This window comes from Oncorhynchus gorbuscha, linkage group LG24 (assembly GCF_021184085.1).
Source record: "Oncorhynchus gorbuscha isolate QuinsamMale2020 ecotype Even-year linkage group LG24, OgorEven_v1.0, whole genome shotgun sequence".
NCBI lineage: Eukaryota > Metazoa > Chordata > Actinopteri > Salmoniformes > Salmonidae > Oncorhynchus > Oncorhynchus gorbuscha.
In genome coordinates, this window is record NC_060196.1 from 28,837,446 (window position 1) to 28,862,682 (window position 25,237).

At 45.4% G+C, this 25,237-nt stretch overlaps 1 protein-coding gene across 1 annotated transcript; it reads left to right on the top strand.

The window, feature by feature from the left end:
• Positions 1-928: 928 nt before the first annotated feature.
• On the top strand, positions 929-24,658 carry LOC124012670 (solute carrier family 2, facilitated glucose transporter member 1-like). The gene is made up of 11 exons (XM_046326536.1): positions 929-1,367; positions 1,819-2,000; positions 11,820-11,921; positions 12,174-12,334; positions 13,061-13,301; positions 19,440-19,602; positions 21,420-21,607; positions 22,932-23,036; positions 23,126-23,224; positions 23,415-23,618; positions 23,762-24,658. The coding sequence occupies exons 2-11, from the start codon at positions 1,986-1,988 to the stop codon at positions 24,038-24,040; spliced, it is 1,557 nt and encodes a 518-aa protein (XP_046182492.1). The 5' UTR covers positions 929-1,367; positions 1,819-1,985; the 3' UTR covers positions 24,041-24,658.
• The last annotated feature ends 579 nt before the right edge of the window (positions 24,659-25,237 follow it).

A 25,237-nucleotide genomic window follows, 5' to 3' on the forward strand; every position in this document is an offset into this window, starting at 1 on the left:
TTGGTTGACAGTGTTGGGGGACGGGTAATGTATTGACTCTTGGTTGACAGTGTTGGGGGACGGGTAATGTATTGACTCTTGGTTGACAGTGTTGGGGGACGGGTAATGTATTGATGCTCGAGTGCCAAATCAACACAAATGTGTTTCTATTTGTCTTTGTTACTTCTTTTTGATATTTATGAGTCTTATTTTTGTATATGTTTCAATATTTATATAGTTCTAATTGTTCTAATTATTTATTTGTGTTGTTCCAAATGTCTGAATAAAAATGACAGTTAGTGCAGAATGGTGCTTTTATTTGTTTGTTGAGGGGCGCTGAAGGGGGGTTACCATGTTACTCCAACACACATGTCAAACGTATTTTGGGCCTGTATTGGCCAAAATATTGTAGGCCTTTTATATTGAGAATAATGGGGCACTGTGTAAGGGAGCATTTATTTTGATCTCAAAGAATGGACAACGAATGCTTTACTAGGCCTATGGTCTGAATAATTACTAAGAGCTTTGCTCTTTATTTGGGAACAAAGCCTACAAGTTAACAATGTAAATATTTATGAGCAATATTTGTTTCATTCTGCTTGTACATGTTGACTGAATAACCCCGAGGCATGGGATACTCTGTTATTATTCTCACACTGGGTCACGAGATTTCTGACAGCCATGTGATGTGATACCCAACACAGTTATTTCGTTTCAGTCTCACTGGCTCTTACAAATTCTGCTTGAGAACAAGACACGGGAGTCAATTTATTCAGCATATACCTATAAACCTTATTGTCGAACTGGCCTATGTTACAACTTCATCCATTTATACAAATATTAGATGGGAGGAATGGGTCGCACGAAAGCGCATCCAGATGGATGGATCGGTGTCGCGTTCGGTGACGGACGCGTGATGCGTTGCTTTGGTACACGGGTAGCCGCAGCAGCATACATCAGCTGATCACTCTCAAGGTCGACTTCGCAGAGCATCATGGGGAGGACACTGAATCCACTGGTTCTACCCGGGGACCGCTACATCCCCAACAACTAAAACAACGCTGGTTCACCATCACCACCATAATAGGAGAATCACGCCTTTGCCCATGACGGCATAGCTGTCACGAGATGCGGATGCAAAATAGAGAGTCACGGATAAATCAGAAAGGAGGTTGGTTACGCAGAGAGCATCTCGTTTTTCATAGGTTGATGGAAGCTGGGCTATTGTCGAAAGGGGAACGTGCGGATTGTCGCGCATCCACCCCACGAACCTGAGCTATAGGAAACGAAAAACGTAGACATTTTCAAGAGGCTGTTTTTACAGTACCGCATTGGTGCCAGTGGAATCGTTAAGGGTGAGAGAGGAATAGCACGTCTGGTCACGACAGGTGAATTGCGCAAATTGCTTGATTTATGCTATTATATAACATATGTAGGGCATTGCTGACAAATCGTCCGTATGAAGGATTGATAGTTGGTCAAGTGTAGTGCTTGTTTGCCGGTTAAGAAGGAACCCGGCATCGTGTGGTAATGGTTCCATTTGACGTCTCTTTTTTGCATTTCATTAGAGTAGTGATTTTTTAAGCGAAGTATGTTGTTTGCTGCTATCGGATTCATTATTGTCTTTTACGCATTGTAACAATGTAGCCTAACAACTGGACATAAAATAAACTAATTGAATGGAATCGTAAACGATTGAATACATTGCTATCTATGCAGATGTTATAAAGTAAGCTAGTCTGATATGAAATGATAAACCAATGTTATTTTAGGGCTACTTGAGATCAATTCGTAAAAGCAGCAGGGCAACGTTGTTTTTCTACTTGTGATCGGTTTCAGCACCAAGGACAGCGACGAATCAGTTCCTTATTTTTTGAGGCTGCAGCTTTGAAGACTGGGCGGTTCCGCAAGCCTTTTCTACCTGAAGATCTTTTCTCTTGTCCTCCTGTCCTGTTTGTCAACTTCTTATCAAGAGCTGCTTTTTGTTATTGAATATCGCACTGAAGATGGTGGAGGAAGAGGTAGGTGCTGCTACCTAATATAATACTGTGGACATAGTAGTAGCCTATGCTGCTGTTATTATATGCTGACCATGCACTACTCAGCTATACTATACTTTGACCATACAATGTGTGACCCCTCAAAAGGTCCCTTAACCTTTTTATGAGTACAATCCACCAAATTATTTCCAATTCTGTTGCATGCAGTCAGAATGTCATGTGACTGTTCAAAACCCACTTCATAGTGGTGGGTGTTGTACTGTCTGATGCTGTATATCAGTGAGTCATCCTCATGTTCTATGCTGAGTTTCCATGAGCGAACCAGTGATATAATTGGACAGTTTACTGTTCTATGAATTATAGGGTCCAGAAATAGCCTTTTTTTGTTTTGTTATGCCTTTCCTATAATGCAAATATGATGTCATTTTATTCAGTTGCGAGAGAGAGAGAGAGAGAGAGAGAGAGAGAGAGAGAGAGAGAGAGAGAGAGAGAGAGAGAGAGAGAGAGAGAGAGAGAGAGAGAGAGAGAGAGTTATTTCCCCTCCAACAATCCATTGGTGCAAGGAGCAGCAATGACATGTTTTATCGCTCTGTGTTTTTGGTCTATTTTAGCAAGTGCCAATTTAACTGTCACCTCCAGGCAGTTGTTATGACAATGAGGAAGAGACAGATTCTCTTGGATAAAGGGGGCTATGGAAGAAGCCATGTGTGCATTCTTAGAAACAGGGAGGGTGAACGAGATGCAGTCTGGGAGGGGGCTGTGGAAGAAGTAGTGTATTATATCATTAGACAGAAAGGGAGGGGAATAAAAAGAGACACAGAGAGATGAAGCCCTGAGACAGAATCAGTGTTCAGCTCACTCAGATCAGATGGATAAGTTCCACTTCTGTGACTCTGAAAACGGACTACAACCCTGTAGCATGCTTATTTCTATCTGAGTGTTTGCAAACAACCCTATCTCTAGGCTACTAGCACAGAGTTGCATTGTAAACATAACTGAGGTATGACGGTGTGTAATCGTGGAATGAACACCCAGCATTTGAAGAGCTCTTTTACCACAGTCTTATTTTAAAAGTCTCTCAACTCTAATCTTATTTCATGATGTGGGTGTTCTTTTCAAATGACGCATTCAATATTGATCAAATTATTATACTAACGAAGATAATTTTACAGATTAGTTCACTGTTTTGAATGCATCTCATGGCTGCTTGTTTCTACTGAGTAATTGTGACTTGACAGGCAGCGAGGGGGATTAGGGTAAGAGAAGAAGAGAGATGGGGAGTGGTGAAAGGTGCACTTCAGTATATAAACAGAGTGATAGGGGGAGGGAAGAGAGGGAGGGCGGGTATGGTGGGGGCTATAGTGTATTGCTCCTGTTTGTTTAGAGTGTGTTAAAATACCACAGACTCTCCTAGTGTACGTTTTGTGGACACGCGCTTTGTCTTGTGATACATCCCAGCCTACTTCAGTTCCTGTTTTTCATTGGGATGTTCGTTATAGATTTGTATGGCTTTTGTGAAAACAGTTCCACTATTTAATGGAGCCACCATCACTTCGCGAGACCTTCCCATCAAAACAGAGAGATACAAACACAGCAAATATATACCGTTCAAATAGGTTTGGAAATCTGACAAATGGTGATTAGGAGAAGATATGGAAAGGCAGTGTTTAGTGGACCAGAATTGCATCATTCAACTGTAGTTAGATGTAAGGTGATGTAACGATCAAATAAATTATACTGATGCCAAGAACATTTGATCAGGTATGAAGGGAAGACAAAGGGCTGTGAGAAATAGGTTTAACTCGGGACACATGAAAGGTAGGGTGTATACGAAGAGTACAGGGCAGCAGAAGATGAACAGCAGAGGGACTAATAATTTTAGAGATGGGAAACGGGCCAATAAACCGGGGGTAGAGTTTGTGGGATTCCACCCAGAGGGGCAGATCCTGGGTGGATAGCCATACCTTCTGCCAGAGACGATACCAAGGAGCCAGGGTCCGATGACGACAGCTACGGACAAACATCTGGGCAGAAGGTGTGCCGAGCTCTTCCTCCTGCTCGGAGAAGAGCGGGGGCTGCTACCCCAGTGAACATTCAAAGGGCGATCAGCCTGTGGCAGATCAGACAAGGGTGATGAGTGTGTATTCTTCCCACACAAGCTTCTGGCTCCAGGTGTTGGGGTTGGCAGAGATCAGGCAGCGTAGAGTTGTCTCAAGGTTCTAGTTGGCTCGCTCCGACTGCCCATTGAACTCAGAGGACAGCCTGGCCGACGACCCAATGAGGGTGCAGAACGCCTTCCAGAACCGGGACGAGAACTGGAATACGTGCTGCACCATGAGCAGGGCCGTCTCCTTGGCCAAGGGTAGTTTGGGGAGAGAAATGAAGTGGGCAGCCTTGTAAAACCGGTCACCCACTGTCAGGATGGTTGTGTTGCCCTCAGACGGGGGGAGACCCGTGACTAAATCCAGGGATATGTGGGACCAGGGACGGTGAGGGACAGGCAGAGGTTGGAGTAAGCCAGCCGTAGCTTGCCAAGGAGTCTTGTTCTGAGCACACACAGTGCAAGTGGCAACGAATGCGCAGAGGTCAGGAACAATAGTGGGCCACCAAAAGCGTCATCGCACAAACACCAAGGTTCATCGGGAGCCTGGGTGGCAGGCAAGCCAGGAGGAATGGGCCCAGGACCGCGGAGCAGACAATGTCAGGCACAAACATCCGGTTATCTGACCCCCCCTCCAGGGTTCGGCTGGGACCGCTGCGCCTCCCGCACCTGTTTCCCGATACCCAAGCTGAGTGCCGTCGCCAGGCACTAGGTGGGAAGAATGGTCTCGGGCTCCAGGGTGGTAGCCGTAGGGTTATAGCGGCAAGACAGGGCATCTGGCCTGACGTTCTTGGACCCCGGCCGGTAGGAGAGGGAAAGGTTGAACCGGGTAAACAGCGGGGCCCATCTTGCCTGCCTGGAGTCGAGGCGCTTGGAGGTGCGGAGATACTCCAGGTTTTTGTGGTCGGTCCACACAATGAACGGATGCTCCACCCCTTGGAGCCAGTGCCTCCATTCCTCCAATGCCATCTTCACCGCGAGATGCTTCCGATTCCCCACATTGTAATTCCTCTCCGTGGCAGTGAGGCGGTGGGGGAAGAAGGCGCAGAAATACATCTTAAGGTCCATGGCACAACGTTGGGACAGAACCGCTCCCACTCCAAAATCCGAAGCGTCTGCCTCCACCACGAACTGACAGGAAGGATTCGGATGAGGTTGGAGTAAGATCTTTCAGATACAAAGGCCCAACTGACTGAAATAATTTACCTGATTGAATCAGGGCATTAAAATCTCACAGGTAATTTAAGAAACTTATTTTTCAAACGTTAAGATCAATCTGTTTGCGTTTTTAAATAATAAAAACATCACTATGTGAAGATATTTGTAAATATTGTATATACCTGTCTGTATGTATGTATTATAGTTACTTAGTTGTATTAGTAGTTTTTGCAGTAGTTTGTATTTGTTGTAAGCCTATTAGTAGTTGTACAACAACTTTTTGATGTTGTCAATATACATTTGTATTGTTGTTATTTCATGGTTATTATTATTAGACAATAGTTGACATATTATTCTTGCTACTATGTATACATTTTTTTCTCAGTTTTTTTATTTGGACACAAGAGATTTCATCCTGCAAAATAAATATATGATTTGACCCAATTAATAGAAGGAAGTTATGACGATAAATAATGAAATATTCCGTGATGGTACAGGTCGAGAGAAGAACAAAGGTGGTTCAGGAAACATGTGTAAACTTGTCTGAGACTTCGGGAGGTTTAGGCTTTACCTCAGTGAGCTAATGCACAACGTTGGGACAGAACCGCTCCCACTCCAAAATCCGAAGCATCTGCCTCCACCACGAACTGACAGGAAGGGTTCGGATGAAACAGGATCGGAGCGGTGGTGAAGTGATGTTTAAGGTCCCGGAACGCCCGGTCAGAGGCCATGGTCCACGTGAACGGAACCTCGGTAGAGGTGAGGTTAGACAGGGGGAGGCCAGGCTGCTGTAACCCCGGATAAAGTGGAGATAGAAGTTGGCGAATCCCAGGAAGCATTGCAGCTGCATGCTGGACGTAGGCTGGGGCCAATCCACCACTGCTTTCATCTTCTCTGGATCCATCTTGACGCTCCCAGCAGAGATGATGTAGCCCAGAAAGGGAATGGTGGAGCGATGGAACTCGCACTTTTCCACCTTAACGAACAACTAGTGCTCCAGAAGGCGCTGGACATGGAGCACGTGTTCTTGGGGGGAGTGGGAGAAGACGAGGACGTCATCAATTTAGATGAAGACGAATCGGTTCAGTATGTGGTGGAGAACGTCATTCACCAGAGCCTGGAACACGGCAGGGTCGTTGGTGAGGCCAAAGGCCATGACCAGATATTTGTAGTGGCCGCTGGCCGTGTTGAAGGTGGTCTTCCACTCATCCCCCTCTCGTATCCGCACCAAGTGGTAGGCATTACGTAGATCCAGCTTGGAGAACACAGTGGCCCTCTGGAGAGGCTCAAAGGCTGAGGAAATGAGTGGTAGCAGATAACGGTTCTTAACAGTGATGTCATTGAGTCCCCGGTAGTCAAATCAAGGGCGCAGGGTTTTGTCCTTCTTCTCCATGAAGAACAACCCTGCGCCAGCGGGGGAAGAGGCGGGATGGATAAATCCAGTAGCTATTGAATCCCCAATGTAGCTCCCGACAGTGAGTACCGGTGCCCCCAGGGCGTCGTGGTGCTAGGGAGAAGGTCAATCCCGCAGTCATCGGTGTGGTGCGGCAGAAGGGAAGTAGATTGGGACTTGCTGAACACCTCCCGGAGATCCTGGTACTCCGCGGGAATGGTGGAGAGATCCGGAACCACCTCCAAGGACCCAGGAAGACGTCCCTGGGCAGGTTGCGCCAAATTCAGAAAATTGGCGTGACAGAACAGACTGCAGCCCATGATGGCACCTATAGACCAGTTGATGAGTTGGTTGTGTCGCTGGAGCCAGGAGGCTCCCGGGAAGGAGGAGTGGCCGGTGGGGCGGCCCTGCTAACCGCCGAGTTACTGAGGGGGGGTGGAGTTACCACCGTGGCAGGCTGCCCCCCAGCCAACCTGCGGAATTGCTCCCGCAGCATGTCCAACACCTGGTCATGGCAACCAGCCAATGTTTGGACACCCTCCATAAGCCCTCGAAGCAACTCCTCGTGCCTACCAATGGAGGCTCCTTGGGAGTAGATGGCGTTGCACAGCCGGCCCGGGTCTGCTGGGTCAATCATGGCCAGTTAGTACTATCAGGTATGACACGAAGACCTAGATGCAGACCATGTCAAATAAACAATCATTTAATGTTCCAACAGGGGCAGGCAATAGACAGGTCAAGACAGGCAGGGGTCAGAAAACCAGAGGTCGGGCAACTGTACCGGATGGCAGGCAAGCTCAGTGTAAGGCAGAGGTCGGTAATCCAGAGGGGGGGGGCAGTGGTACAGGTCGGCAGGCAGGCTCAGGGTCAGGGATAGGCTGAGTGGTCAGGCAGGCGGGCTCAGAGTCAGGACAAGCAAGTGTCGAAACCAGGAGGGCAATAAAAGAGAGACTAGAAAAAGCAGGAAGTAAGACACAAAACGCTGGTTGACTCGAACAAACAAGACGAACTGGCAACAGTCCGACAGAGAACACAAGTATAAATAAACAGGGGATAATGGGGAAGGTGGGTGACACCTGGAGATGGTGGAGTGGAGACAATCACAAAGACAGGTGAAACAGATCAGGGTGTGACACATTTGCTATCTTATTATTTAATTGTATTCACAAGGCAATTTACAACCAACATTTGGGGCCTTAACATTTCCTACACTAGTCCCTCACATTTCTTCTCTCAACACCTCTTCAACCACAAGCTATATAGGTCGACCAAAGGGCACCTAATCCGTGAGGCATGGCCAGTCCAGTATCAGATAACCTCTAACAATATGTCTTCTCAGCAGTGTCTCTGCATAGTGTTCTATGTTACTGGATTCAGGAGAAAAGACCCAGTGACCTGATTTATGTATGTGGCCTTCAAGGAGTTTCATTCGAGAACTGGCTACAGGGTAATTTAAGAACACAGTCAAATGTAAATGGCCTGCATTTTGGTATCCAGCATGTACCCTCATGTACATGCATAAGGCTATAGAGTGGTCTGCTAATGTTATAATGTATACTCTAACAGGGGTGGGCAACTCCAGTCCTCCAGGGCCTGGTTGGTGTCACAGTTTTGCTGCAGCCCCAGTGAACACACCTGACTCCAATAATCACCCAATCAAGATCTTCAGTTTAGAATGCAATTTGATTAATCAGCTGTGTTTGCTAGGGATGGAGAAAAAGTGTGGTGAAAGACCTTTTGTATAGAAATGTCCCCGGGTGAGCCCTCTTCATAAAGGTGGAAACTCCTTAGACCCAAATAACTATAGACCTATATCAGTAATATCTGTTCAATAGCAAAAATATTTGAGCATTTAATATATTCCCAATTTCACCCTTCAATCTGGCTTTAGACCCAACCATTCTACTATGACAGAATTAGTGAAACTTACCAATGATATCAATTCTTCATCTGACCAAGGCAAACGAACTGTTGCCATCTTTATTGATTTTACAAAAGCATTTGATTTAGGCAATCCTTCTATTTCACCAGGAAAACTTTTAAACATTGGTTACACTAACAGATCACTAAACTGGTTCCATGTGTATCTTAGCAATATAAAATATAGCAACATAAAATAATGTGTTTTCATAGGACACAAATCACAACTTCTTGTACTCAGTATAGGTGTACCTCAAGGATCAGTATTGAGCAACTCTCCAGAATGATTTTTACCACTTTACAAAAATGGTTTCTTGCAAATAATTTGATTTTAAATCAAACAAAGTCCTATATCATGCTGTTTGGTACACAGCAAAGAATAAACTCCACAGCTGACAATTTAAAAAGTCATGGAACAATGCTTGAAAGTGTTGAAATATCTGAATTATTTTTTTGAAAGCATATTGATTTCATTGGAAAAACAATGAACTATAAGCGTGATTTCCTGTATCCATTAGAAAGACCTTAGTTAACCCAACTGCTGATTCCTATCCTAGACTCTGGTGACATTATCTATCAAAACACAACCAAGACCTTAATTAACCCAACTGCTGATTCCTATCCTAGACTCTGGTGTCATTATCTCGCAAAACACAACCAAGACCAACACAACCAACACTCACAAACAGAAGACAACTGCACTGGTACCACTTTATTTGTTACATGCATCAACTTAAATGTCCCTGTATAGGAACACATAACTTTACAGGACTCGCACTACTCCTTTCGACAACAGCAGCAATTACAAATTCCAAGGGTACATCCTGAGGTTGGAGTAAGATCTTTCAGATACAGAGGCCCAACTGACTGAAATAAGTTACCTATAGAAATCAGGGCATTAAAATCCCACAGGGAATTTAAGAAAGTTCTTTTTCAAACGTTAAGATCCAATCTGTTTGCGTTTTTAACTAATAAAAACATCACCATGTGAAGATATTTGTAAATGTTGTATATAACTGTCTGTATGTATGTATTATAGGTACAGTGCCTTGCGAAAGTATTCGGCCCCCTTGAACTTTGCGACCTTTTGCCACATTTCAGGCTTCAAACATAAAGATATAAAACTGTATTTTTTTGTGAATAATCAACAACAAGTGGGACACAATCATGAAGTGGAACAACATTTATTGGATATTTCAAACTTTTTTAACAAATCAAAAACTGAAAAATTGGGCGTGCAAAATTATTCAGCCCCTTTACTTTTAGTGCAGCAAACTCTCTCCAGAAGTTCAGTGAGGATCTCTGAATAATCCAATGTTGACCTAAATGACTAATGATGATAAATACAATCCACCTGTGTGTAATCAAGTCTCCGTATGAATGCACCCGCACTGTGATAGTCTCAGAGGTCTGTTAAAAGCGCAGAGAGCATCATGAAGAACAAGGAACATACCAGCCAGGTCCGGGATACTGTTGTGAAGAAGTTTAAAGCCGGATTTGGATACAAAAAGATTTCCCAAGCTTTAAACATTCCAAGGAGCACTGTGCAAGCGATAATATTGAAATGGAAGGAGTATCAGACCACTGCAAATCTACCAAGACCTGGCCGTCCCTCTAAACTTTCAGCTCATACAAGGAGAAGACTGATCAGAGATGCAGCCAAGAGGCCCATGATCACTCTGGATGAACTGCAGAGATCTACAGCTGAGGTGGGAGACTCTGTCCATAGGACAACAATCAGTCTTATATCAAATCTGGCCTTTATGGAAGAGTGGCAAGAAGAAAGCCATTTCTTAAAGATATCCATAAAAAGTGTTGTTTAAAGTTTGCCACAAGCCACCTGGGAGACACACCAAACATGTGGAAGAAGGTGCTCTGGTCAGATGAAACCAAAATTGAACTTTTTGGCAACAATGCAAAACGTTATGTTTGGCGTAAAAGCAACACAGCTCATCACCTTGAACACAACATCCCCACTTTCAAACATGGTGGTGGCAGCATCATGGTTTGGGCCTGCTTTTATTCAGCAGGGACAGGGAAGATGGTTAAAATTGATGGGAAGATGGATGGAGCCAAATACAGGACCATTCTGGAAGAAAACCTGATGGAGTCTGCAAAAGACCTGAGACTGGGACGGAGATTTGTCTTCCAACAAGACAATGATCCAAAACATAAAGCAAAATCTACAATGGAATGGTTCAAAAATAAACATATCCAGGTGTTAGAATGGCCAAGTCAAAGTCCAGACCTGAATCTGTGGAAAGAACTGAAAACTGCTGTTCACAAATGCTCTCCATCCAACCTCACTGAGCTCGAGCTGTTTTGCAAGGAGGAATGGGGAAAAATTCTCTCGATGTGCAAAACTGATAGAGACATACCCCAAGCTACTTACAGCTGTAATCGCAGCAAAAGGTGGCGCTCCTTGTAAGTCGCTCTGGATAAGAGCGTCTGCTAAATGACTTAAATGTAAATGTACAAAGTATTAACTTAAGGGGGCTGAATAATTTTGCACGCCCAATTTTTCAGTTTTTGAAGTGTTAAAAAAGTTTGAAATATCCAATAAATGTCTTTCCACTTCATGATTGTGTCCCACTTGTTGTTGATTCTTCACAAAAAAATACAGTTTTATATCTTTATGTTTGAAGCCTGAAATGTGGCAAAAGGTCCCAAAGTTCAAGGGGGCCGAATACTTTCGCAAGGCACTGTACTTAGTTGTATTATTCGTTTTTGCAGTAGTTTGTATTAGTTGTAAGCCTATTAGTAGTTGTACAACAACTTTTTGATGTTGTCAATATACATTTGTATTGTTGTTATTTCATGGTTATTATTATTAGACAATAGTTGACATATTATTCTTGCTACTAAGTATACATTTTTTTCTCCTTTTTTTCATTTGGACACAAGAGATTTCATCCTGCAAAATATTGAATAAATAATGAAATATTCCGTGATGGTACAGGTCGAGAGAAGAATAAAGGTGGTTCAGGAAACATGTGTAAACTTGTCTGAGACTTCGGGAGGTTTAGGTTTTACCTCAGTGAGCTAATGATGTATGAAGTCATGTAGGCTGCAGATGACATGACACCCGGCCAGAGCCATTATAATAGCTTAACCTTTAACTGTATGATGTCATTTCCAGATAGTGCATTTACAACAGTATTAATGCCTCTGACAGAGTTTTAGTTTTACACTGTAGGGGCTCCTTGATCCGAATGTCATGCGCATAAACCCCTGATAACACACACTATCCCCATTCTGTCTCTAACAGAAAAAGCAGGTGACGGGATACCTCCTTTTCTCTCTGGCCACTGCAGTCATTGGCTCGCTGCAGTTTGGCTACAACACAGGGGTCATTAATGCACCGGAACAGGTTTGTAGGTTTATTTTGTGTTTTCTTATAGCAGTGAAAGCATGTGCTTTGGTTTTGTTAAACTGTACGTTATGTTTACGTTATGTTTAATCACTTTCCATCGTGCCTGGGGATATTGCACTATTACACTGCGCTTCATCAAGCGGTAAATCAAGAGATAGTGTCTTGATAACGCTTTATCTCTAATCATTCTCTCTCTCTCTCTCCCTCTGCTTTTCTCTCCCTCTCTCTTCCTCCCCCTGGCCTGTTTAGAAACTGCGGGCTTTCTTCAACAACACGTGGATGGAGAGGTATGGCGAGCCCATCAAACCAGGAACGTGCACCATTGTGTGGAGCTTTTCGGTGGCCGTCTTTAGCGTGGGCGGCATGGTGGGCTCCTTCAGCGTCGGAGTGATGGCAGACAGATTTGGGAGGTGAGGGGGTCACCCAGTATTCACCTATTTCACCCCGGTGTCGTTTTTCACTGACTATCGTTTGTTTTCTAATGTTAACATTTCCGAACAGGGCAGCAAGTGCAGTTGTCAAAGCAAAAAGCAAAAACGTTGACATGTAGATTAAAGACCACTGCACCTTCACACAATGTAATGTTATTTGAGTCGGGATACTTAGAATAGCATTGCTAGTGGATTGTCAGTCATCTGCACTGGTTTTAAAAGACACAACTATTTATCAGCTACCCACACAATGTCGATGGTACAACAATCAGCTGTCAATAAGGTTTATTAAAAGTATTGGGAATGTTGTCCTTAGGAGTGAATTTCGTCACTCTCTATTTCTGTATCTACCTCTGCTAAGCTGTCAGAACCAATGAGTCTCCAAGGAGTTACTGGAGTGTGATTGGAATCGCTGCAAAAAAATGTCCTTAAACTATTCCTCCGTTTCCTTCTCCCACTACTATCCTCTGCATCTCACTCTCCCTCCCTCTTAACCTCTCTCTCTATCTGTCTCTTAATCTACATGTTGTCTCTTAACCCTAAACCTGTGTGTGTGTGTGTGTGTGTGTGTGTGTGTGTGTGTGTGTGTGTGTGTGTGTGTGTGTGTGTGTGTGTGTGTGTGTGTGTGTGTGTGTGTGTGTGTGTGTGTGTGTGTGTGTGTGTGTGTGTGTGTGTGTGTGCGTTTCTCGGGGTATTGGGATAAAGGAAATTGTCCATGTTCCTGGTCAACATCCTGGCTGTGATTGGAGGCCTCCTCATGGGTTTCTCCACCCTCTGCTCCTCGTACGAGATGGTCATCGCCGGACGCCTCGTCATCGGCCTCTTCTGCGGCCTCTTCACCGGCCTTACGCCCATGTACGTGGGGGAGCTGTCCCCCACCCCTCTACGGGGTGCTTTCGGCACCTTGCACCAGCTGGGCGTGGTTATTGGCATCCTCGTGGCTCAGGTCAGTCCTTGATGGCAGCCATCTTGATTTCTGCCCATTAACTTAGGAATAGTCTTGTACATTACCGTACCATCTGTTTACTTGTGATTCTGGGAATAAAGTCCCCATATATAGAATATTATGTTTTATGTGCGTATTGGGAGTATTCATATATGCAGTGATGTAGTGGTAAAAGATTTGGTGGGTAAACGCTGATCGCCAATAGCGAAAATAAAGTTACGGACCCTATACTTTCAATGTTATGCTGGTGAATGAGGACCCAAAAGCGACTTAACGAAAACAGAGTCTTTATTCCAGTATATGACAAAAGTAATAATCCTGGAAAAATCAAGAAGAAAACAAAACAGGAAAAAACTTAAATCCACTCGTAGTAACGAGGACAGACTGGAGACTCGACCATTGACTGCAGGTTGCTTCGGGAAGGCACCGACCGTAGCAGACTAAGACACCTGCTCACACGCAGCATCTGAAGGAGACAAAACACGACAGGGCGAGACAAGGACACAGAACTGCGAACATCATACAAGGATCCGACAAGGACAGAAGCGGAAAACAAGGGGAGAAATAGGGCTCTAATCAGAGGGCAAAATAGGGGACAGGTGTGAAAAGAGTAAATGAGTGAGTTAGGAGAATGAGGAACAGCTGAGAGCAGGAACGGAACGATAGAGAGAAGAGAGAGAGGGAGGGGGAGAGAGAGGGATAGAAAAAGGGAACGAACCTAATAAGACCAGCAGGGGGAAACGAACAGAAGGGAAAGCACAAGGACAAGACAATATATGACAAAACATGACAGTACCCCCCCACTCACCGAGCGCCTCCTGGCGCACTCGAGGAGGAACCCTGGCGGCAACGGAGGAAATCATCAATCAGCGAACGGTCCAGCACGTCCCGAGATGGAACCCAACTCCTCTCCTCAGGACCGTAACCCTCCCAATCCACTAAGTACTGGTGACCACGTCCCCGAGAACGCATGTCCATGATCCTTCGTACTTTGTAAATGGGTGCGCCCTCGACAAGGACGGGGGGGGGAGGGAAGACGAACGGGGGCGCGAAGAAAGGGCTTGACACAGGAGACATGGAAGACAGGGTGGACCCGACGAAGATGTCGCGGAAGAAGCAGTCGCACAGCGACAGGATTGACGACCTGGGAGACACGGAACGGACCAATGAACCGCGGAGTCAACTTGCGAGAAGCTGTCGTAAGGGGAAGGTTACGAGTGGAAAGCCACACTCTCTGGCCGCGACAATACCTAGGACTCTTAATCCTACGTTTATTGGCGGCTCTCACAGTCTGCGCCCTGTAACGGCAAAGTGCAGACCTCACCCTCCTCCAAGTGCGCTCACAACGTTGGACAAACGCCTGAGCGGAGGGAACGCTGGACTCGGCGACCTGGGACGAGAACAGAGGAGGCTGGTACCCCAGACTACTCTGAAACGGAGATAGCCCGGTAGCAGACGAAGGAAGCGAGTTGTGAGCGTATTCTGCCCAGGGGAGCTGTTCTGCCCAAGACGCAGGGTTTCTAAAAGAAAGGCTGCGTAATATGCGACCAATCGTCTGATTGGCCCTTTCTGCTTGACCGTTAGACTGAGGATGAAAACCGGAAGAGAGACTGATGGAAGCACCAATCAAACGACAGAATTCCCTCCAAAACTGTGACGTGAATGGCGGACCTCTGTCTGAAACGGCGTCTAACGGGAGGCCATGAATTCTGAACACATTCTCAATGATGATTTGTGCCGTCTCCTTAGCGGAAGGAAGCTTAGCGAGGGGAATGAAATGTGCCGCCTTAGAGAACCTATCGACAACCGTAAGAATCACAGTCTTCCCCACAGACGAAGGCAGACCGGTAATGAAGTCTAAGGCGATGTGAGACCATGGTCGAGAAGGAATGGGAAGCGGTCTGAGACGACCGGCAGGAGGAGAGTTACCTGACTTAGTCTGCGCGCAGTCCGAACAAGCAGCCACGAAACGGCGCGTGTCACGCTCCTGAGTAGGCCACCAAAACCGCTGGCGAATAGATGCAAGTGTACCCCGAACGCCGGGGTGGCCAGCTAACTTGGCAGAGTGAGCCCACTGAAGAACAGCCAGACGAGTAGAAACAGGAACGAAAAGAAGGTTACTAGGACAAGCACGCGGCGACGCAGTGTGAGTGAGTGCTTGCTTAACCTGTCTCTCAATTCCCCAGACAGTCAACCCGACAACACGCCCATCAGGAAGTATCCCCTCGGGATCGGTAGAAGCCACAGAAGAACTAAAGAGACGAGATAAGGCATCAGGCTTGGTGTTCTTATTACCTGGGCGATAAGAAATCACGAACTCGAAACGAGCGAAAAACAACGCCCAACGAGCTTGACGTGCATTAAGTCGTTTGGCAGAACGGATGTACTCAAGGTTCTTATGGTCAGTCCAAACGACAAAAGGAACGGTCGCCCCCTCCAACCACTGTCGCCATTCGCCTAGGGCTAAGCGGATGGCGAGCAGTTCGCGGTTACCCACATCATAGTTGCGTTCCGATGGCGACAGGCAATGAAAAAAATAAGCGCAAGGATGGACCTTATCGTCAGACTGGAAGCGCTGGGATAGAATGGCTCCCACGCCCACCTCTGAAGCGTCAACCTCGACAATGAATTGTTTAGTGACGTCAGGAGTAACAAGGATAGGAGCGGACGTAAAACGCTTCTTGAGGAGATCAAAAGCTCCCTGGGCGGAACCGGACCACTTAAAGCACGTCTTGACAGAAGTAAGAGCTGTGAGAGGGGCAGCAACTTGACCGAAATTACGAATGAAACGCCGATAGAAATTAGCGAAACCTAGAAAGCGCTGCAACTCGACACGTGACCTTGGAACGGTCCAATCACTGACAGCCTGGACTTTAGCGGGATCCATCTGAATGCCTTCAGCGGAAATAACAGAACCGAGAAATGTGACAGAGGAGACATGAAAGGCGCACTTCTCAGCCTTCACGTAGAGACAATTCTCTAAAAGGCGTTGAAGTACACGTCGAACGTGCTGAACATGAATCTCGAGTGACGGTGAAAAAATCAGGATATCGTCAAGGTAGACAAAAACAAAGATGCTCAGCATGTCTCTCAGTACATCATTAACTAATGCCTGAAAAACAGCTGGAGCATTAGCGAGACCGAACGGCAGAACCCGGTACTCAAAATGCCCTAACGGAGTGTTAAACGCCGTTTTCCACTCGTCCCCCTCTCTGATGCGCACGAGATGGTAAGCGTTACGAAGGTCCAACTTAGTAAAGAACCTGGCTCCCTGCAGAATCTCGAAGGCTGACGACATAAGGGGAAGTGGATGACGATTCTTAACCGTTATGTCATTCAGCCCTCGATAATCCACGCAGGGGCGCAGAGTACCGTCCTTCTTCTTAACAAAAAAAAAACCCCGCTCCGGCGGGAGAGGAAGAAGGCACTACGGTGCCGGCGTCGAGAGAAACAGACAAATAATCCTCGAGAGCCTTACGTTCGGGAGCCGACAGAGAGTATAGTCTACCCCGAGGGGGAGTGGTCCCCGGAAGGAGATCAATACTACAATCATACGACCGGTGAGGAGGAAGGGAGTTGGCTCTGGACCGACTGAAGACCGTGCGCAGATCATGATATTCCTCCGGCACTCCTGTCAAATCACCAGGTTCCTCCTGAGAAGAGGGGACAGAAGAAACAGGAGGGATAGCAGACATTAAACACTTCACATGACAAGAAACGTTCCAGGATAGGATAGAATTACTAGACCAATTAATAGAAGGATTATGACATACTAGCCAGGGATGACCCAAAACAACAGGTGTAAAAGGTGAACGAAAAATCAAAAAGGAAATGGTCTCACTGTGGTTACCAGATACTGTGAGGGTTAAAGGTAGTGTCTCATATCTGATACTGGGAAGAAGACTACCATCTAAGGCGAACATGGGCGTGGGCTTCCCTAACTGTCTGAGAGGAATGTCATGTTTCCGAGCCCATGCTTCGTCCATAAAACAACCCTCAGCCCCAGAGTCAATTAAGGCACTGCATGAAGCAGCCGAACCGGTCCAGCGTAGATGGACCGACATGGTAGTACAGGATCTTGATGGAGAGACCTGAGTAGTAGCGCTCACCAGTAGCCCTCCGCTTACTGATGAGCTCTGGCTTTTACTGGACATGAATTGACAAAATGTCCAGCAGAACTGCAATAGAGGCAAAGACGGTTGGTAATCCTCCGTTCCCTCTCCTTAATCGAGATGCGAATACCTCCCAGCTGCATGGGCTCAGTCTCAGAGCCGGAGGGAGGAGATGGTTGCGATGCGGAGAGGGGGATCACCGTTAACGCGAGCTCTCTTCCACGAGCTCGGTGACGAAGATCTACCCATCGTTCTATGCGGATGGCGAGTGCAATCAAAGAGTCCACACTGGAAGGAACCTCCCGGGAGAGAATCTCATCCTTAACCTCAGCGTGGAGTCCCTCCCGAAAACGAGCGAGCAGTGCCGGCTCGTTCCAGTCACTAGAGGCAGCAAGAGTGCGAAACTCTATAGAGTAATCCGTTATGGATCGATCACCTTGACATAGGGAAGCCAGGGCCCTAGAAGCCTCCCTACCAAAAACTGAACGATCAAAAACCCGTATCATCTCCTCTTTAAAGTTCAGGTAATTGTTAGAACACTCAGCCCTTGCCTCCCAGATAGCTGTGCCCCACTCTCGAGCCCGACCAGTAAGGAGTGAAATGACGTAAGCAATCCGAGCTCTCTCTCTTGAGTATGTGTTGGGTTGGAGAGAGAACACAATATCACACTGGGTGAGAAAGGAGCGGCACTCAGTGGGCTGCCCAGCGTAACATGGTGGGTTATTAACCCTAGGTTCCGAAGACTCGGAAGACCAGGAAGTAGCTGGTGGCACGAGACGAAGACTCTGAAACTGTCCTGAGAGGTCGGAAACCTGCGCGGCCAGGGTCTCAACGGCATGACGAGCAGCAGACAATTCCTGCTCGTGTCTGCCGAGCATTGCTCCCTGGATCTCGACGGCAGTGTTACAAGAATCCGTAGTCGCTGGGTCCATTCTTGGTCGGATCCTTCTGTTATGCTGGTGAATGAGGACCCAAAAGCGACTTAACGAAAACAGAGTCTTTATTCCAGTATATGACAAAAGTAATAATCCTGGAAAAATCAAGAAGAAAACAAAACAGGAAAAAACTTAAATCCACTCGTAGTAACGAGGACAGACTGGAGACTCGACCATTGACTGCAGGTTGCTTCGGGAAGGCACCGACCGTAGCAGACTAAGACACCTGCTCACACGCAGCATCTGAAGGAGACAAAACACGACAGGGCGAGACAAGGACACAGAACTGCGAACATAATACAAGGATCCGACAAGGACAGAAGCGGAAAACAAGGGGAGAAATAGGGCTCTAATCAGAGGGCAAAATAGGGGACAGGTGTGAAAAGAGTAAATGAGTGAGTTAGGAGAATGAGGAACAGCTGGGAGCAGGAACGGAACGATAGAGAGAAGAGAGAGAGGGAGGGGGAGAGAGAGGGATAGAAAAAGGGAACGAACCTAATAAGACCAGCAGGGGGAAACGAACAGAAGGGAAAGCACAAGGACAAGACAATATATGACAAAACATGACATTCAATGCATTTTGCTGCAAAAGGTGGGTAAAGGCTCCTGCTAAACTAAGTTTACTTGCGTTTACTCTCCACTACACCACTGCTTATATGATTAAGTTGTAACCGGCAGACATTCCCATTTCTGATCACGCACCCTTGCCTCTTAACATTGGAGTAATGTCTTTGTCGAATTATATGCTAATTATTGTAATTATTTAATGAGTGCTAAATTATTTTTTAATAGGCGACTACTTCTTGCTCTAAGAACACAATTAGTAATATTCCTCCCCTTCATTTTCTCCAGCACACTGTCATGAAACATTTTCCATTTGAATCCCTTTATAGAACTGCCTCATCCATTCCATACCACCAATGGATTATTGTATTGTTTAATACTATCAACTGTGGTGTATAACCCATCAGTGCTTCCCATCCCATCAATGTACAGTATATCCCATTGATGTTTGCATGTAAGCTGTGGTGCTGTGAATTACACATTCCTGGTAGTAAAGTGAATCATATCTAAACCTCTCTGTGTTGTAGATCTTTGGCTTGGAGTCTCTGCTGGGGTCGGACAAGTTGTGGCCTCTGCTACTGGCTCTGACGGTCGTCCCGGCCGTGCTGCAGTGTATCCTGCTGCCCTTCTGTCCCGAGAGCCCTCGCTTCCTCCTCATCAACCAGAACAAGGAGGAGCTGGCCCGCAAAGGTGGGTGCTCCAAACCATAGAAACCATCAAATTGTTGAGGTTTGAGGGGGCTTTGCACATTCTAGTAATTCTATAGCTACGCTCCAAATGCAATCATTTACTCTGGATGGTCAGGAAGATAAATGGAAGCGCTTCATTTAACACTCCTATTGTTTAGCTTGATACCTGGTATTGTGTCTATTTGAGGTGAAATAATGTAGTCATTTGGCGAGTGGTACAAAGACGCTAACACCAACATGTCACAATAAAACATACACTCAATGGTCAGTCTATTAGATACACCACCCTGTTCATGAAAACTACATACTTTTGGTCATGCAGTGTCTGTTAAATACGATTGAATGTGAATTGTGCATGCCAAACATAGGCCTGTGGCATTAATGCCCTTCCTCTGACTGGGCATGAATTTAACGCATGCAGTGACAGGCTTAGACAGGCCAGGAGAGACGGAAGCTTGTTGAGCCAAGAAAAGAGTCCTTGACTGACGCACAGCTTAGGCCAACAGCAGGTTTTGAAATCGGTCCCGACAGTATTTCACACTGTCGGGGGTCACCTGAGTGCATCTCCTAAGCTCCTTTACACTGTTTTGTTTCAAACACACTGCTTTGGTGAATAAGATAATAAAAAAGGGAACATATGTTTTGGTCAGTCTTTTATGTGATGGGTACCGTAATGAAAGAACTGGCAGGACCATGGACAGCTACTGAACAAACAACTGGCTAGTCTGCTAGAAAATGTACTCAACTAGTGTTTTTAAAGGTCCAATGCAGTTCTTATCTCGTTATCAAATCATTCTTGTCTGACAATTAAGTGTCTTACTGTGATTGTTTTAAATGAAACTGGTCAAAAATAAACAAATTAGCCTCTTGGCAAAGAGCAATTCTTTCAAGCAATAATTTTGCAAGGACTGTCTTGGAGTGGTCTGAGTACGGAAGAAAAAACTGAAAATGAGCTGTTATTGTCATCGAGGTTTGAAACTCTCTTATTGGTCTATTAACTCATTTTACCGCCTGGTGATGTCACCAGGCAGGCCAAAACTCTATCCCACCAAAACAGGCTGAAATTTCAGGAGGTCTTTTCAAACAGCTCTTATGCTAAAAGGGCATTATTATAATTTCACAATTTAGGGGCCTCCTGAGTGGTGCTGTAGCCTAAGGCACCGCTTTGCAGTCCTGAGGCGACACTACAGCCTCGGGTTCGATTCCTGGCTGTGTTACAGCCTTCCGTGAATGAGAGCCCCATAGAGCGGGGCAAAATTAGAGGGTTTGGCGGGGGGATTTCCTTGGCTCATTGCGCTCTAGTGACTCCTTGTGGTGGGCTGAGTGCCTGCAGGCTGACCTCAGTCGTCAGTTGAACATTGTTTCCTCCAACACATTGGTGCGACTTGTTTCCGGGTTAGCGTGCAGTGTGTTAAGAACACATGACTCGACTTGACCTTCACCTCTCCCAAGCCCGTTGGCGAGTTGCAGTGATGAGACAAGAACATAACTACAAATTGGGAGGAACGAGGGGGTTATAAACATAAATATGAATAATTTTCATAATGTCACAGTATTATTCCAACCTCATAGTGTGGAAATATAAATAAAACACAGGAAAATCACATTTTTGATCACGCCGGGCCTTTAAAGATGCTTTGCGCTACATTTCTTACTTCATTCAAAACAAAGAAAGTTTTATGCACCTAAAGTATTTCAATATTTTCTTTAACATACTGTCATTACCTAACGATTTTACAAATACATCCTCTCTTTTTACAACTTGTATGTCCTTCACATTAAAGTATAACTTATCTGCCTCTCTCACTCTCACCCCAGCCCTGGTGCGTCTGCGTGGCTCCGACGACGTGAGTAAAGACATGCAGGAGATGAAGGAGGAGAGTTCCAAGATGGCCATGGAGAAGAAGGTGACCATCCCTGAGCTGTTCCGTACCGCAGCCTATCGGCAGCCGCTCCTCATCGCCGTCATGCTCCACCTCTCCCAGCAGCTCTCCGGAATCAATGCTGTGAGTGAACTATGACTCCCAGGAGGCCACAGTGCAAACACATTCTGAATAGTTGAAATGTCACCAAGGATATCTCAGAGGACAGCTTAACAATACAGGGTTACGCATTCACTAGGCACGAAACTGAAGAAAAAAGACAGCGACTGGAAGGTACTATCTGAATGTATCCAATAATAAAAGATATGCTACGGTCTGCCCTTATGAAGGCGACCCAGCCTATGCAAAGTTGAATAGTTGAATAACAACTGCATTCAACATGCCTTATACTCTCAATCATTGCATGTTTGGGAGATTTGTTTGGATTATTCGATGGATTAAACATTATTTAATGGACGTACGTTTTACAGTCTGATAAAAATACCACTTTGATGTGGCTTCCTATTCATAGATTGTAGCCTTGTTGCAGATCTAGAGTCGGCTTTCTATTCCGCAACAAAGCCTCCTTCACTCACGCCGCCAAACTTACCCTAGTAAAACTGACTATCCTACCGATCCTCGACTTCGGCGATGTCATCCACAAAATAGCTTCCAATACTCTACTCAGCAAACTGGATGCAGTTTATCACAGTGCCATCCGTTTTGTTACTAAAGCACCTTATACCACCCACCACTGCGACCTGTATGCTCTAGTCGGCTGGCCCTCGCTACATATTCGCCGCCAGACCCACTGGCTCCAGGTCATCTACAAGTCCATGCTAGGTAAAGCTCCGCCTTATCTCAGTTCACTGGTCACGATGGCAACACCCACCCGTAGCACGCACTCCAGCAAGTGTATCTCACTGATCATCCCTTCCAGTTCTCTGCTGCCTGTGACTAGAATAAATTGCAAAAATCACTGAAGTTGGAGACTTTTATCTCCTTCACCAACTTCAAACATCTGCTATCTGAGCAGCTAACCGATCGCTGCAGCTGTACATAGTCCATTGGTAAATAGCCCACCCAATTTACCTTCCTCATCCCCATACTGTTTTTATTTATTTACTTTTCTGCTCTTTTGCACACCAGTATCTCTACCTGCACATGACCATCTGATCATTTATCACCCCAGTGTTAATATGCAAAATTGTAATTATTCGCCTACCTCCTCATGCCTTTTGCACACAATGTATATAGACTCTTTTTTTCTTTTTTTCTACTGTGTTATTGACTTGTTTATTGTTTACTCCATGTGTAACTCTGTGTTGTTGTCTGTTCACACTGCTATGCTTTATCTTGGCCAGGTCGCAGTTGTAAATGAGAACTTGTTCTCAACTAGCCTACCTGGTTAAATAAAGGTGAACAAAAAAAATTAAGAACCTAATCTTATTCCACCAACCCTGTTCAGGTGTTCTACTATTCAACTGGTATCTTTGAGTCAGCCGGTGTCACCCAACCCATTTACGCCACTATTGGAGCAGGAGCTGTTAACACTGTCTTCACTGTGGTATCTGTAAGTAAAACATGCTGCATTTATTCTGGTTTTTGTGTTTCTGTGATGTATGTTTACGGTACGGTAACTCCATTCTCTGTCTTTGTCAGCTCTTCCTGGTCGAGAGGGCGGGACGAAGGACTTTGCATCTCGTCGGATTGGCCGGAATGGCCGTCAGTGCCCTGCTCATGACTATTGCCCTCCTGTTGGTGGGTGTCAGTTTCTATTGGTTGTCACTCAACATAACAGATATGTCATTAATACATTAATTCATTGCTATTATTGATGAATATCTCCATCTCCCTCCCTCCTTCCCTTCCTCTCTCCTTCCCTCCTTCCCTCTCTTCCCTCCATCTTTCTTTCTTTATTCCTTCTCTCTGCCTCTCTCTGTTTGAGTAGAAGGGCTACTCGTCTCTGAGCTACCTGAGCATTGGGGCAGTGTTTCTGTTCGTGGCCATGTTTGAGATGGGGCCTGGTCCTATCCCATGGTTCATAGTGGCGGAGCTCTTCTCCCAGGGTCCGCGGCCTGCCGCCATAGCAGTGGCCGGCTGCTGCAACTGGACCGCCAATTTCCTGGTGGGAATCAGCTTCCCCAAACTGGAGGTGCGAGAGGTTTCTCTTGGTTTCCCATTAGGGACGAATCCTAACTTCCACTTAGGTCAAAATTTTTATTGATCATAAGCTGACTAATTAGGTTAATTACTGACTTCCACTATTTTTCTATCTCTTTGTTTGTAATTCTGTAGGAGCTGTGTGGGCCTTACGTCTTTATCATCTTCATGATCTTACTGATCTTCTTCTTCATCTTCACCTTCATCAAAGTCCCAGAGACCAAGGGCAAGACCTTTGACGAGATCGCCCGTGAGTTTGGCGGGGCCACCCTGCCCCCTGCCACCTCTGTGGGAGCTCCTCCCACTAGTATCAGCGTAACACTTCCTGCCTCGCCCATCAAGGAGAAGGTTCCACTGGTGGAGGCGGCAGCAGCAGAGGATAGGTCCAACTCAACTGTACAGGAGAGCTTGTAGAATCCTGTGTTGGGTCAATGGTTAAAGGTCAAGGGTTGGGGGTCAGCTGGTTCAAAAACAGATCAAAGATTAATTCTTTGGCAGTTCAGGTACATGGGATGAGTGTTTGACGTGAAAGGAAATATACGTTCGTGTACATGGAAAGCCAAAACACAAATTTTTGGGTGGATACAGTAGCTAGAATGAATTAGTGTTATTTTTTCTCATTTCTTTCTGTCACGTGTAATATATTTCTCAGCCTATAGGTCAAAATTTGTATTTTAATTGTGTTGCCTTCTTTTCCTGAGTGCATCATCATTTAAACAGCTTTTAGTAAAGCCAAAGTGTTTCTGATAAACAGTAGTTTTAACAGTGAAACAGTAGATTAGGGTCAATTGCATTGGTTGGCTTTCATGGTTTTAGAAATAGCTTTTTTAAATAACCCAATAATCCCAGAATGATCGTACTTGACAGTTAATTTTAACAGTTGTTGTATTTGAGAACAAAATAATATGCTTATACCCTACTCAACATAAGAATCCACTGCTAAAAATCACATTTAGATGGTTGCATAATAAAGAGAGAGAGAGAGAGAGAGAGAGAGAGAGAGAGAGAGAGAGAGAGAGAGAGAGAGAGAGAGAGACAGAGAGAGAGAGAGAGAGAAAGAAAGAGACAGAGAGAGAGAGAGAGAGAGAGAGAGAGAGAGAGAGAGAGAGAGAGAGAGAGAGAGAGAGAGAGAGAGAGAGAGAGAGAGAGACAGAGGGAGAGAGAGAAAGAAAGAGACAGAGAGAGAGAGAGAGAGAGAGAGAGAGAGAGAGAGAGAGAGAGAGAGAGAAAGAGAAAGAAAGAATGAGAGAGAGAGAGAGAGAGAGAGAGAGAGAGAGAGAGAGAGAGAGAGAGAGAGAGAGAGATAGAGGGATATGATACTTATTTCACTTTAACTTGCTTTAGGTGCACCTTATTAACGAAATAGAAATCAATTAAAATTCCAAGATTGCTAATATACTCTTCAAAAAGCGATTTATGGCAAATTAATCAACATAAGGAATAATTAGAGAAATATTTCCCTGGGGGAGTAGAATTGCATTAACTATATTGTCTAAGGGGACAGATAGTTATTTTGGATATTAGATTATAATAGATTGTGATATGAGTCGCGATGTTATGAACTTGGATTCGATAAGAATCAACCATAGAGAGCAAAGGACTCCATCGGTT